The following is a 15,172-nucleotide window of genomic DNA, read 5'->3' as shown; positions in this document are numbered from 1 at the left end:
GCTGCTACAGCTACGATTCCCACAAACACACCAGCTACAACCACTGAGATGATTACAGCTCCTTTACTTCCAGGCGTTTCCTCATCAACTGGAGGCTCTGAAACAGAAAAGAGTGTTAAGTGAACTTTCTACAAGTGAAGCATCAAATGTTAGGTGACTTATATACACGTCATGAATCCATATCAAAGTATTGTTATAAGAAATCAGAGGTTCCCTAATAAATAAATAATTACAGACTAAAGCACAGTAATACCATTTTACAATCTAAACAATGAGAAACTGTCTTAACATTTCTATCATTCATTCCTAATGACTTTAGTTTAATAAAGTTCCTCACTTCTCACAAACACTGACCTTGTTTAGTTGTGTTAAACGTGTTTCTCTTCCAGCTGCTGCGAGTGCTGACGGTGCAGCTGTAGACCAGATCAGTGACTTTATCTGAGAGCATCAGAGAGCTGCTGATGCTGTAGAGCTGCTGCTCCGTCTGGTTGGTGGTTAGTGTGATGTTCAGGGTCTTGTTGGACGGAGGGCTGGTGGACCAGGTGAGCTCAGGCTCAGGGTAGATCCCCTCTGATCTGCAGGTGATCCAGTTTCCTTCCTGCTGGATGTCGACTTTACTGACTGGAGCTGCAACAAAAGAAAACATACAGAGACGAAGCAAGTTCAAGACAATGAAAAGCTTATTCACCATGTAAAATGTTGTTTCAAGCTCAGGATCTTGTGTGTTTCACTGTGTGTCTCTCATACCGTCCACTTTTAGGTTGATGAATGAATCCTTGTTTCCTCTGATGGTGCTGGTGAAGCACATGTATCTGCCCTGGTCCTGAACCTCCACCCTCATCAGCTGGAGCGAGGCGTTTCCTCTGGAGATCTGATCCCTGAACATCAACGTCCTGCCCCTGAAGTGCTGGTCCTGACCTCCCAGCTGGTCTTTGCTGCCGTAGTAGGAGTGGACAAAAGTCTTTCCCTGCGTCCCATATATCCAGTGGACGACGGGATCATCGCCGGCCTGGAAGCTGCACGGTAACATGCAGCTCTCCATGAAGACACAGGACACCTCAGCATCTGAGAGTCAGGAAAAGAGACACTGAGGTTCAGCCTCTAAAATGGGCCAAAAGTTCAACCGAGTTCTGAAGGACAGTTTCAGCAGCATAACAAAAGTGTTTCATTATACTGAAGGATGAGGAGAGAAAACATGTCTACACTTCCTGTCAGAATGAGGAACGTGGCGTTAAGAATGAGGAACATGAGGTTAGTAGTGAAAAAGAGACACCGATCATGTGGTTGTTGTTTTTTTTTTTGTCACACTGGAAACTTGACATGTTTTTCTGCAGTAAATGTCGCTGAATGTTTAAGTTGCTTTTAAAAATATATACATGTAAAAGAGGAATAAAGGTTAAATGCACGTTGGTAAAATTCCCAGTTTTTGGGGAGTCATCCTGACGTCACATCAGTCTGTGAGTGGGAGAACAAACCAGGCCGTGAACGCCTCACTCACCTCCCTCAGTGAGAGACCAGAGGACGGAGAGAGTCAGTAAACACACCACGATCATCCTGCTTTATATCCCCACTGATCCACGCTTCATGTGTCTCTCTCAGTGAATCCGCCTCCGCAGTTTTCTTCTCATGTCCAGAAAGACTTTACGGATCAGAGAAACAAAACATCTCCACCAAGGCTCCCGAAGGATGAAAGATCATCTGTCCAGAATTAAAATGTTCTTTATCAACAATCTAAGTCCCCGGAAGAAGGATCGACGACAGAGAAAACGACTGTTTTGCTTTGAGAAAAGTTTAGTTTGTGTCCCAGCTCCTCCATCCCTGCTCTGTCTCTGTGACGCAGCGATGCTGAAGACTCCCTCTGATTGGTCGCTTCGCTTCCAGCATTCTAGAACGTTGCTGCTCTGAACGTTCTGAAACGTCACAAGTTCTGATTCGGACACTTTTGATTTTAAAAACGTCACTCCATCAGAAAACATCACATTTAGTGTCAGATGACTGTGTGTAAGTCATGACGATAATATTTTTATATAGTTAAACTGATGAGTGATTCTTGCTGTGTTTCCACTCCAGTAAAAAAAGGTCTGGACGTTTTTGTTCATTAAAAGGTAAAAAGACCCATTTTGTTATAATCCTGTTGGGGCTGGACATTTTACATTTTATCAAACATTGCAGTTTGCAGTATCTTAGTCTGCCGCTCTAAGATAACTCTGTCACGTGACAACCGAGCTACTGCGCATGTCTCTGAGCCTCACATGTCAGACGTTCAGCATCATCAGCTCTTTTCTCTGTCGTGGATCCTTCTTCAGGGGACTTTGATGATCTGTCCAGAATTAAAATTAAAATAATAATTAATTAAAATCTTCTTCTTCAACCATCTCTGATCCTCCGGGAGCCTTGGTGTTTCTGGACATGAGAAGAAATCTGCAGAGGTTTGTTTTTCCTCGACTTCTTCCAAAAAGAGCTCCAGAGACCTCAACAAGGTGGATTCACTGCGAGAGACACAGGAAACATAAAACATGGATCAGTGGAGAAATATAGCAGGATGATCGTGGTGTGTTTACAGACCCTCTCCATCCTCTGGTCTCTCACTGAGGGAGGTGAGTGAGTTCACGGACTCACAGACTGATCTGTCAGGATGACTCCACCCAACGTGCATTTAACCCTTATTCCTCTTTTAATAATAATAATAATACATTTTATTTATAATGCACTTTATATTTAACGGTACAGATCTCAAAGTGCTACAATTAAAAACAGATAAAACAACATAAAAGCAGGGTGCTGTTCCCAAGAAGGTAGGTTTGGTTTAGGGGTAAGCCGTTTTAAAAAGATGGGTTTTAAAAGAGTTCCACAGGTGTGGAGCGGCAGATTGGAAGGCCTGGTTTACATGTATATATTCTTTAAAGCAACTTAAACATTCAGCGACATTTTCATTTTCACTACTGAGGAACACAGTGTGGAGTGTTAAGTGATAATAACCAACCTTCAGCTAACAAACAGCATTTAGGTGCCTGAGATTCAGCACAACATTAAGAGCTTCATGTGGGATTTTAAAGGACTAAAACTGAAACCATGTTTTTATCTTTGTCCAGAAGTAAAATGTTTGATGCATGTAAACCTTCTGCAGTCGACAACATGAGCATGAAGCAGAGTAACCAGGAAGAGCTGTCTCTGAGGGTCCAGAGTAAAGAGTCTCAGGTGGAACTGATTAGAGGCAAAGAAACCATGAACAGTGGGAGGAAGTGAAGAGGTGAATAACAAAATAAAACAGGAAGTGTAGACATGTTTTCTCTCCTCATCCTTCAGTATAATGAAACACTTTTGTTATGCTGCTGAAACTGTCCTTCAGAACTTGGTTGAACTTTTGGCCCATTTTAGAGTCTGAACCTCAGTGTCTCTTTTCCTGACTCTCAGATGCTGAGGTGTCCTGTGTCTTCATGGAGAGCTGCATGTTACTGTGCAGCTTCCAGGCCGGCGATGATCCCCTCGTCCACTGGATATATGGGACGATGGAAGACACTTTTGTCCACTCCTACTACGACAGCCAAGACCAGCTGGGAGGTCAGGACCAGCACTTCAGGGGCAGGACGTTGATGTTCAGGGATCAGATCTCCAGAGGAAACGCCTCGCTCCAGCTGATGAGGGTGGAGGTTCAGGACCAGGGCAGATACAGGTGCTACACCAGGACCATCAGAGGAAACAAGGAATCATTCATCGACCTAAAAGTGGACGGTATGAGAGACACACAGTGCTGCCACTAAGGCATTTGTTTCATTTTTCATGGAGTTGTTCAACTGCTGATCTCAGTAAGATAAAGTGTTAACTGCTAAAAGTTAAAATTGTTTGTAAAAAGAGATTTATTTTGATAGTCGGTCGTCCTGTCAGGTAACTTCCTGTTTACTTCCTGGTTCTTCAGAAAGCAAGGCAGACATGTTGAACATCCTCAGAATGTAATCCGCTGCCATCAGAGGCAATGTCATAAGTTCATATACATAATGTTTGGGATGTTAAGAATATAAATAATGATACTTGGTTAAAAATGATATTTGGTAAGTGGTTAAAAAAGATACAAGCTAAAAAACATGCTAGTAGCCAGTGTGACTGTTAGCCTGTTAGTGCATACAGTGATGTCATTTCATGCTTGAAGTCACTTACAATGTGATATTAAGTTAAAAACACAGATGCTGAATGTTTTGTATTGTTGTATTCAGTTTTCTTTCACCGGCATGTCACTGAGGAAGTGTGACAGAAAATGTTCAACCTTACTACGACCCTGTTTAACTTGATGTTTAGTTGAGTTTCAACACACTGCAGGAGAGCACTACGGTGTGTGTTTCCTGAACTCAGTCCTGTCGGTTATGATGTCAGAGAGGAGTCGTCTCAGCTGTGCGATGGTTTGCAGTTTGTGCTGCATTATACAGAGAGAGTCTGTTGTTAATGGACACTTGAGCTCTATTCTACGGCTAAAAACGGTTAAACAGGTTCAACATTCATTTGTTTCATTTTGTTGACATTTTCCAGCGAAATGTTTTTACAGAGGATCTTTTCTATAAATCAGAAATACTGTCAACAGTTGTATAAATAGATTTAGGTGAAGTAAAATAAAGCCCTAAATGTTATGGATGCAAAAGAGCCAAAATCTAAAACTAACCAGTGCATGAAAAAAACATTTTGCCTGTAGAGTCCTTCATATGAACTAATTCTCTTTTCTCCCTTTTGTCGCAGCTCCAGTCGGTAAAGTCGACATCCAGCAGGCAGGAAACTGGATCACCTGCAGATCAGAGGGGATCTACCCTGAGCCTGAGCTCACCTGGTCCACCATCCCTCCGTCCACAGTGACCCTGAACACACCAACCAGCCTCCAGCGGACGGAGCAGCAGCTCTACAGCATCAGCAGCTCTCTGATGCTCTCAGATAAAGTCACTGATCTGGTCTACAGCTGCACCGTCAGCACTCACAGCAGCTGGAAGAGAAACACGTTTAGCACAACTAAACAAGGTCAGTGTTTGTGAGAAGTGAGGAACTTTATTAAACTAAAGTCATTAGGAATGAATGATAGAAATGTTAAGATAGTTTCTCATTGTTTAGATTGTAAAATGGTATTACTGTGCTTTAGTCTGTAATTATTTATTTATTAGGGAACCTCTGATTTCTTATAACAATACTTTGATATGGATTCATGACGTGTATATAAGTCACCTAACATTTGATGCTTCACTTGTAGAAAGTTCACTTAACACTCTTTTCTGTTTCAGAGCCTCCAGTTGATGAGGAAACACCTGGACGTAAAGGAGCTGTAAACTTAGTGGTTGTAGTCAGTTTGTTTGTGGGAATCGTAGCTGTAGCAGCATTCATTATTTATAGAAGGATAAATGGTGGCCGTCAAGAACAACAAAGAGACGCACAATCAACTAGAAGTGAACCCCCTGAGTGAGTAGATCCTCTGTACTGAACACATCAGCACTGCTGCACTGGAACAGACTCCTTTAATCCTTATGGTCTAGTTACAGTTCTCTACAGTCAGGTTGGCATTAATCAACAACTTTGGCACATGTATGGCTGCTTCTGGTGATTTCTGGTGTGTGATGCTGTTATTATTTAGGTTTCATGTTTTTATTGTGTTTCTCTCCATGATTGGTGACACTAAGACAAGTTTCCTGCGTTGGTGCAGCAAATATAGCTGTTCTATATTAAACAATGAATCCTCTTCAGTTCAAATCTACCAGAAGTTAACTTCTGTCTCAGACAGAGAAACTTCTCTCAGACAGAGAAACTTGAGACTGAAGGGTGAGATGATACTTGATGCACTTTTTTTTACTGCATGTTGTTCCTGCTTTGTTCTCATGTCCTCAGACTGAACGGTGCTTAAAAAGATTTACCCATCAAAGAAGTAAAAGGATGAACATAGTACCGCCCCTGGGAACTGATTAGAATCAGGATAAATACACTACTCACTAAAAGTTAGGGATATTCCACTTTCAGGTGAAATATATGGAAAATGTAAAAAGTGAATGCTACAGTGATATTATATCATGAAAGTAGGACGTTTAAGTAGAAGCATGCACTGGTGATTTTATTCATCTTAAACAATTTATTGAAAGAAAATCTACCAACAGTGGTAGGTAAACCACAACAAAAAATTTTCAGTGTCTCAATAAATTGGGACGTGGCCAAAGGACGTCCACTCCTCTCCTTTCTGTGACTCTTCCAGTCTCTGTATCACTGTTCCAACCTCCTGATGACACTCTGTGACCCTCTAAGCTCAGTGAACACCTCCGTCTGAGGACTTCCTGTTTGAAGCCTCCAGTGTTGAGGTGCTGCTGATCAACTGTTAGGTGTCGTCTTGGTCTCATGATGTCAGAATGTGAACAGCAGGATGAGGAGGACTGTTTAAATACCAATTCTAACTGAAGCAGGAAATGTATTGGTGGATTCATGGATCAAACCTGTTGTGAATGTTGCTGTTAAGCTTCTTGTTAGAGAACAGCAGCTGGTGCAGAAAGTACTGAGACACTGAACAGTTGGACATGTGCATTCAAAGGTTTAGAGAAGGTCACATTAAGTTCACCTGGAAAGGTTAGAAATTTCACCTGGAAGCCGAATATCCCTAACTTTTAGTGAGTAGTGTATATGAAGTCCTTTGGATGAGGGGTCAGAGCAGAGAGTTCCAGCTTATCTTCCCTCTACTAGATAAAGCCTTAACCTGGAGACAGGGCTCAGGCCTGTGGAGGTTAAAGTGACCTACTCTGACCTATAGGATCATTTAGGAGGACGTCTGCTAACGGAGATGCCTTCTCAGGGAGAAGAGTCATTCTCCCTCAGTTCTCTACTGCCAAGTTGGCATTAATAACTTTTTGCACATGTAAAGCTGCTCCTGGTATTTTTCCATTCACACTAGTGGATGTGATATTTTCCCAAAATAGTAATATTGACCAAATCTGCTAATTCTTTGGGGAGATTATCTTTGTATGAGATAATTTGTTGCATGGTCCATTGTTTTCCATTTTGTACCGTTTGTATGATCATGAAAAAAGTTCTGCACAAACACTTTATTGCTTTTTTCTGTCACCTGTTAACATTTGTCCAATTTATATATCTGGTCAGATTATCTGTACATTTCAATGAGTGTATTTATTTTACTATTGTTCTCTAAAAGAGCATATTAAATCTTTCAGTGGTTCAAAGATTGTTTTCTTATCCCACCACTTGTGGTTAGAAAGTGTTTTCCTCTTTAATGCAGTAGTTCTGTTGTTCCACACGGTGGAGCCAAGTGGACTGAAAGTTTGATCTTCCAGCAGCAGAAGACTTGTTGGAGAAACTTTGTGACAAAAAGGCCCTCAGCTTTAGCCAATATGTTGTGACCAGAAATGGATCCAAAATGGATGGATCTCTTGTGAGCTGCTCCTCTGACTGTTCAGTGGATCCACTGTAGTTCACTACACAATAACTCACACATATTATTACACTCCAACTAGACTGAATAGAATGAGCCTGGTGGAAAGTGACTCATGTTGGAACTGTAAGAAAGAACGATGCTCTGAGTCCACAAGTACAGCAGAGACACATTTAGATGGATTTCTATGTAGAATGATTAAAACCGCCATGATGACCTCTGTGCCACAATGATCCCGAGGTGTTGGAGGGAATCTCACACCCCCACACTGAATATGTGGAAGAGTCAAACGGCAGAAACAGACTGAGCAGGACAAATGGCACAGTTCACCAGCGCTGGGATGGTTCCAGTAACTGTGTCCAGTGATGAACGTCCTGACCTCCCAGCTGGTCTTGTTGCTGTGGTAGGAGTGGACTTTAGTCCTTCTCTTCATCCCAAACCTCCAGTGGACGAGGGGATCATCGCCGGCCTGGAAGCTGCACGGTAACATGCACAGGACACGTCAACATCTGGAACACATCAGGTAAAGGAACAGTTCAGTTCTGGGAGAAGTAAATGTTTCTTTTTAAAAAAAACAAAAAACTTGTAAAAGAGGAATAAAGGTTAAATGCATGTTGGGTAAAATTCCCATTTTTGGGGGAATCATCCTGACGTCACATGAGTCTGTGAGTGAGAGAACAACCGGGGCCGTGAACGCCTCACTCACCTCCCTCAGTGAGACACCAGAGGACGGAGAGAGTCAGTAAACACACCACGATCATCCTGCTTTATATCCCCACTGATCCACATCTCGTGTGTGTGTGTGTGTGTGTGTTTTCCAGCTGTTCTCTGTGAAGCACCGTCGATTCTGATTGGTCGCTTCGCTTCCAGCATTCTAGAACGTTGCTGCTCTGAAAGTTCTGAAACGTCACAAGTTCTGATTCGGACACTTTTGATTTTAAAAACGTCACTCCATCAGAAAACATCACATTTAGTGTCAGATGACTGTGTGTAAGTCATGACGATAATATTTTTATATAGTTAAATAAACTGAGGTCATATTCATGCTACATAATCCAAACCAGTAACGTGCTACTTTGTGGAAGCCTCTGTAACTCAGAGCACTTCCTGTGTGCAGCATCAAACGGTGCCTTCAGCTCTGAACTAAACTAACTAAAGTTTGGTTTCTTTCCAACACCCAGTGAATTCAGGGGCCAGTGTTGGCGACTCATCTACCTTCATGTAGGGGAGAACAGTGCTTCATGATTTATCCAGTGAATCCATCTTCAATATGCAGCATTATTATTATTATATTCAGCCATATTCCTGTTTCAGGTTTGAGGCTTATATCTTTATACAGGTATGTAGTTTTCAGTTCCAGTAAAAGAATCCACTTAGATTTATTTCAACTGGCTGGATATATTATATGACTGTGTGGGTAGTCTTTATTCAGTCAGTCTGCTAAAAATAACATGAACTAATAATGGAGATGACTAAATCTTACTTTCACATCAGCTGGTTCTGGTTGGGATGCTCCTCCTCCTCCTCCCTCATTTGTTCTCTTTTGACTATATGTGTCTATATAAATGTGAGTCACGGAATAACTGCGCCAGAGTCAGACGTTCATCAACAGTGTGAGGAGTGGAAGTTCTTCAGGGGACTTTGATGATCTGTCCAGAATTAAAATGTTCTTCTTCAACCATCTCTGGTCCTCTGGGAGCCTTGGTGGAGATTTTTAACTTTACTGTTAATCAGGTGTTTCTGGATGTTTCTGGACATGAGAAGAAATCTGCGGAGGTTTGTTTTTTCTTCGACTTCTTCAAAAAGCGGAGGACATTCAGCAGGATGTGTGTGTTTACTGACTCTCTCCGTCCTCTGGTCTCTCACTGAGGGAGGTGAGTGAGGCGTTCACGGCCTGTTTTTTTCTCCCACTCTCAGACTGATGTGACGTCAGGATGACTCCCTAAAAAATGGGAATTTTACCCGACGTGCATTTAACCTTTATTCCTCTTTTACATGTATAGATTTTCTAAAGAAATGTAAACATTCAGCGACATTTACTGCAGAAAAACATGTCAAGTTTCCAGAGTGACAAAGAAAAACAACCACATGATCGGTGTCTCTTTTTCACTGCTGAGGAAGTGATAATAACCAACCTTCAGCTAACAAACAGCATTTAGGTGCCTGAGATTCAGCACAACATTAAGAGCTTCATGTGGGATTTTAAAGGACTAAAACTGAAACCATGTTTTTATCTTTGTCCAGAAGTAAAATGTTTGATGCATGTAAACCTTCTGGCTGAACAAAGCCTGCAGACCTCATGATCCTCATCCTGACAGGAAGTGTTGTGAAAACTAAACCACCATAAAAAAAGGAGTTTTTCCTGCAGCTGCTGCCTCATTTAATAACTGACAGTAGCAGGTCTGGACCTGCTCTTTAGGGAGAGTGTCTTCAGATAATGCTGGTATGAATTGGCTACAGTCAGTCAGTCAGTCAGTCAGTCAGTCAGTCAGTTTCACTGCAGGACTTTTAGGCAGAAAAAACCATCAACGAGATCATGTGGGTTCAAACAGCAGGACAAAGTTGTTTAGTTTAGTTTTCTGACCTGGTTTGATGAGAAATTCAAGTATTTAGTTTGTCTTCAGCTCCAGACTTCAAACAGGGAGGAGATCCACTGGAATTAATTGTTTGCTGCCGTTTTGTTCAGTTTGAATTCTACTGAACAGAGAGCAGGACATGAAAAGCACCAACACAATGAAATACAATGCAATGGTGATCTTAAAGGATGCTCTGTGCCGTGGTACTTTAGTTGTGGATTATTGATACTTCACAACCTACTGAAAGGTTTGTGCTGAACTGATGCCTCAGTGTTTTCTTTCATGGTTTACAGCAGCTGACACACACAAGCAGAGTAACCAGGAAGAGCTGTCTCTGAGGGTCCAGAGTAAAGAGTCTCTGGTGGAACTGATTAGAGCCAAAGAAACCATGAACAGTGGGAGGAAGTGAAGAGACGAATAACAAAATAAAACAGGAAGTGTAGACATGTTTTCTCTCCTCATCCTTCAGTATAATGAAACACTTTTGTTATGCTGCTGAAACTGTCCTTCAGAACTTGGTTGAACTTTTGGCCCATTTTAGAGGCTGAACCTCAGTGTCTCTTTTCCTGACTCTCAGATGCTGAGGTGTCCTGTGTCTTCATGGAGAGCTGCATGTTACCGTGCAGCTTCCAGGCCGGCGATGATCCCATCGTCCACTGGAGGTTTGGGAGGAAGGAAGACACTTTTGTCCACTCCTACTACGGCAGCAAAGACCAGCTGGGAGGTCAGGACCAGCACTTCAGGGGCAGGACGTTGATGTTCAGGGATCAGATCTCCAGAGGAAACGCCTCGCTCCAGCTGATGAGGGTGGAGGTTCAGGACCAGGGCAGATACAAGTGCCACACCAGCACCTTGAGAGGAAACAAGGATTCATATATCAACCTAAAAATGGACGGTATGAGAGACACACAGTGAAACACACAAGATCCTGAGCTTGAAACAACATTTTGTAATGAGATTGGTGAATAAAAACTCAGAATGAGGATCCTCAGCTGCAAACATGCTGTGTGGGATCACTCCTCGCTCAGGACCAGGAAAACAACAACGGACAATTTTCTAGCAAAGCATCAGAACTATAATTCTTGTGATTTTATCTTTTAGCATATTTTTATTTTTGTATTTATATATTACTTTTATAATGTTTCTTCTTCTGTTTGTCACAAAGCTTTTCATTGCCTTGAACTTGCTTCGTCTCTATGTTTATTTCTTTGTTGCAGCTCCAGTCGGTAAAGTCGGCATCCAGCAGGCAGGAAACCGGATCACCTGCAGATCAGAGGGGATCTACCCTGAGCCTGAGCTCACCTGGTCCACCAGCCCTCCGTCCAACAAGACCCTGAACACCACAACCAGCCTCCAGCGGACGGAGCAGCAGCTCTACAACATCAGCAGCTCTCTGATGCTCTCAGATAAAGTCACTGATCTGGTCTACAGCTGCACCGTCAGCACTCGCAGCAGCTGGAAGAGAAACACGTTTAACACAACTAAACAAGGTCAGTGTTTGTGAGAAGTGAGGAACTTTATTAAACTAAAGTCATTAGGAATGAATGATAGAAATGTTAAGATAGTTTCTCATTGTTTAGATTGTAAAATGGTATTACTGTGCTTTAGTCTGTAATTATTTATTTATTAGGGAACCTCTGATTTCTTATAACAATACTTTGATATGGATTCATGACGTGTATATAAGTCACCTAACATTTGATGCTTCATTTGTAGAAAGTTCACTTAACACTAGAGATGGGATTTATGGCTCTTTGAAGGGAGCTGGATCTTCAGGAGCCGTTCAAACGACTGACTCGTTGTTATATTTATTGATTTATTTATTAGAAGTCAACCAGGGCTAACTTGTTTTCATCAAGGAAACAATCACTGGTAGCAGTTGTAAAATAAGATTTGGTTCAGAATAATTCAAACTTATACATATTTATTCTGAAATATTGATTATAATTTAATTTGGCTTGTGTTTTCAGTGTAATCATTCCATAAGATAGTGCCATACAAACATGCTTTGACAGTGAGATCACGATTTTGAATTTTACCTTCACCTAAAAAAACTACGCAGGCTGCAGATAACTTCCATGCAAAGTAACTTTAGTGTGAAATTTTCCACACATGAACATTTTAAAATATGAACATGATAAATAAGAATATATATTAAACAATATAAATAAAACTAGAATGAAAATTAAGACATGATACAAATGTGAATGCATAATTGTACTAAACTACCTGGTGTGTGTTCACCTGAACAACTTTACAAACAGGAGCTCAGCTCCTCGACTTAAATCCACATCAGAACAATGGAAACAATAACAAATGACTTTTCTTCAGTCGGTAATATCTCCTGCTCCCTGATCCAGCGCTAAATGTAAATGTCTTCAGTCCAGTCGGGCGGCGCTCACTAATATCTCCTCCCCTAATGCTGCGCATCTGTAGCTGCGTTCACGTGAAGGCAGCGTGGACGACTCAGACTCGTGGGGCACACAGGTGACACCTGAAGGCATCGTGGGCAATTTGCTTATAAGAACGGCTCGCAACTTTGAATCGGTTCTCATCGTTCACTTAAAAGAGCCGTTCAAAAGACTCGACTCGTTCGCGAACGTCACATCTCTAATTAACACTCTTTTCTGTTTCAGAGCCTCCAGTTGATGCAGCAGCGCCTGGAAGTGAAGGAGCTTTAATCTTAGTGGTTGCATTCAGTTTGGTTGTAATCGTAGCACCAATTCTCAGTGGCTGTTAAGAAGAACATTTTGTGGAAATCTGTGAGGCTGTTGAAGGATTATAGAGTCAGACACACAGAGACACTCATGTATTAACCAGTGACACCAGTAGAGCAGCAGTTCATGCAGGCAGGTGACCAACAGCAGCTGCTCAGGCCTTTCCTGTCAGAGACCTGTCAATGAAGCTTTCGTGAGATTTCAGTCGGACGTTTCAGATACTCTAGGACGACTGTGTGTGGGGTCAGAGGTGCACTAGCTCCTCCGACCCATAAACACCTCATGAAGACTTCTCTCTGTCGGGGTGTTCGGTAGCTCGACCCACTTCCCCTGCTGGTGTCTCTGGTCTGAAGAATGAATGGACCTGATTAGAATCAGGATTGTTTACATTTGTTTTCTGTGTAGATGCATCAGGCTTCACTTTACTTGTGGATGTATGTGTGGAGGAAACCTCATCTCTTACTTGAGTTTGTTTTTTTCCACATGTAAAGCTGCTTCTGGTATTTTTCCATTCACACTAGTGGATGTGATGTTTTCCCAAAATAGTAATATTGACCAAATCTGCTAATTCTTTGGGGAGATTATCTTTGTATGAGATAATTTGTTGCATGGTCCATTGTTTTCCATTTTGTACCGTTTGTATGATCATGAAAAAAGTTCTGCACAAACACTTTATTGCTTTTTTCTGTCACCTGTTAATGTTTGTCCAATTTATATATCTGGTCAGATTATCTGTACATTTCAATGAGTGTATTTATTTTACTATGTTCTCTAAAAGAGCATATTAAATCTTTCAGTGGTTCAAAGATTGTTTTCTTATCCCACCACTTGTGGTTAGAAAGTGTTTTCCTCTTTAATGCAGTAGTTCTGTTGTTCCACACGGTGGAGCCAAGTGGACTGAAAGTTTGATCTTCCAGCAGCAGAAGACTTGTTGGAGAAACTCTCATCACTTTTTAAATTATGTTTTGGGGGATATGAAACCAAATTGATTCAGTTTGTGACAAAAAGGCTTTTTTTTCCAATTAATTCTGAACGTTCCTACCATTGATTCAACAGCTGGTGTTTTTAACCCTCCCTTGTTACTATCTTTGACTAGTTAGTTTGTTTCTCCATATAAAATTGTATAATATAGAGAGGTTTGAGGGGCAACACACCAAGAGTGACATGGATGAACCAATGTGGATGTGCCCTCAGCTTTAGCCAATATGTTGTGACCAGAAATGGATCCAAAATGGATGGATCTCTTGTGAGCTGCTCCTCTGACTGTTCAGTGGATCCACTGTAGTTCACTACACAATAACTCACACATATTATTACACTCCAACTAGACTGAATAGAATGAGCCTGGTGGAAAGTGACTCGTGTTGGAACTGTAAGACTGTGTGGGTAGTCTTTATTCAGTCAGTCTGCTAAAAAATAACATGAACTAATAATGGAGATGACTAAATCTTACTTTCACTTTCAGCTGGTTCTGGTTGGGATGCTCCTCTGTTTAGTTCTTTTGACTGTGTTGTTATTTGTCTATATAAATGTGGTGTTTCCACTGTAGCCTGTTTGTTTCCTGCTAACATTGCAGTATTTTAGTCTGCAGCTGTAAAATAACTAACAGCAGCGCTGCAGAGTCACGGAATAACTGAGCTACTGCGCATGTGCACAAGCCTCGTGTGAGTCAGACATTCATCAATACTTTATGCAACACTTGTTCGCACTGACTCTTTTCTCTGTCGTGGATCCTTCCTCTGGGGACTTTGTTGATCTGTCCAGAATTAAAATGTTCTTCTTCAACCATCTCTGATCCTCCGGGAGCCTTGGTGTTTCTGGACATGAGAAGAAATCTGCAGATGTTTTTCCTCGACTTCCTCAAAAAGTGTGGGATATAAAGCAGGATGATCGTGGTGTGTTCACTGACTCTCTCCGTCCTCTGGTCTCTCACTGAGGGAGGTGAGTGAGGCGTTCACGGCCTGGTTTGTTCTCCCACTCACAGACTGATGTGACGTCAGGATGACTCCCCAAAAACTGGGAATTTTACCCAACGTGCATTTAACCTTTATTCCTCTTTTACATGTATATATTTTTAAAAGCAACTTAAACATTCAGCGACATTTACTGCAGAAAAACATGTCAAGTTTCCAGTGTGACAAAAAAAAAACAACCACATGATCGGTGTCTCTTTTTCACTGCTAATCTCATGTTCCTCATTCTTAACGCCACGTTCCTCATTCTTAACGCCACATTCCTCATTCTGACAGGAAGTGTAGACATGTTTTCTCTCCTCATCCTTCAGTATAATGAAACACTTTTGTTATGCTGCTGAAACTGTCCTTCAGAACTTGGTTGAACTTTTGGCCCATTTTAGAGGCTGAACCTCAGTGTCTCTTTTCCTGACTCTCAGATGCTGAGGTGTCCTGTGTCTTCATGGAGAGCTGCATGTTACCGTGCAGCTTCCAGGCCGGCGATGATCCCGTCGTCCACTGGGTGGATGTGAT

General features: G+C 41.7%; 3 protein-coding genes across 3 annotated transcripts in view; 2 read left to right on the top strand and 1 right to left on the bottom strand.

Annotated features, from left to right (window-relative positions):
• Nucleotides 1-15,172, bottom strand: part of LOC139220757 (CD276 antigen-like) — a 119,656-nt gene that overhangs the window by 6,361 nt on the left and 98,123 nt on the right. The window lies entirely within an intron of this gene.
• Nucleotides 2,395-15,172, top strand: part of LOC139220755 (hemicentin-1-like) — a 41,587-nt gene continuing 28,809 nt past the window's right edge. The window contains 5 exon segments of the mRNA XM_070852587.1: nucleotides 2,395-2,597; nucleotides 3,415-3,732; nucleotides 10,547-10,864; nucleotides 11,187-11,459; nucleotides 15,079-15,172. The exon segment at nucleotides 15,079-15,172 is cut by the window's right edge and continues 218 nt beyond it. Of these exon segments, the coding sequence (XP_070708688.1) occupies nucleotides 2,543-2,597; nucleotides 3,415-3,732; nucleotides 10,547-10,864; nucleotides 11,187-11,459; nucleotides 15,079-15,172 (1,058 nt within the window). The 5' untranslated portion in view covers nucleotides 2,395-2,542.
• Nucleotides 2,460-15,172, top strand: part of LOC139220756 (CD276 antigen-like) — a 94,016-nt gene continuing 81,303 nt past the window's right edge. Inside the window, exon 1 of the mRNA XM_070852588.1 lies at nucleotides 2,460-2,480. The gene's annotated coding sequence lies outside the window, so the exon portion shown is untranslated. The remainder of the gene's footprint in view (nucleotides 2,481-15,172) is intronic.

This window comes from Pempheris klunzingeri, chromosome 21, assembly GCF_042242105.1.
Source record: "Pempheris klunzingeri isolate RE-2024b chromosome 21, fPemKlu1.hap1, whole genome shotgun sequence".
In the NCBI taxonomy this organism is placed as follows: Eukaryota; Metazoa; Chordata; class Actinopteri; order Acropomatiformes; family Pempheridae; genus Pempheris; species Pempheris klunzingeri.
Note: the sequence above shows the minus strand (reverse complement) of the source record. Positions and strands in the feature narration are given on the sequence as shown.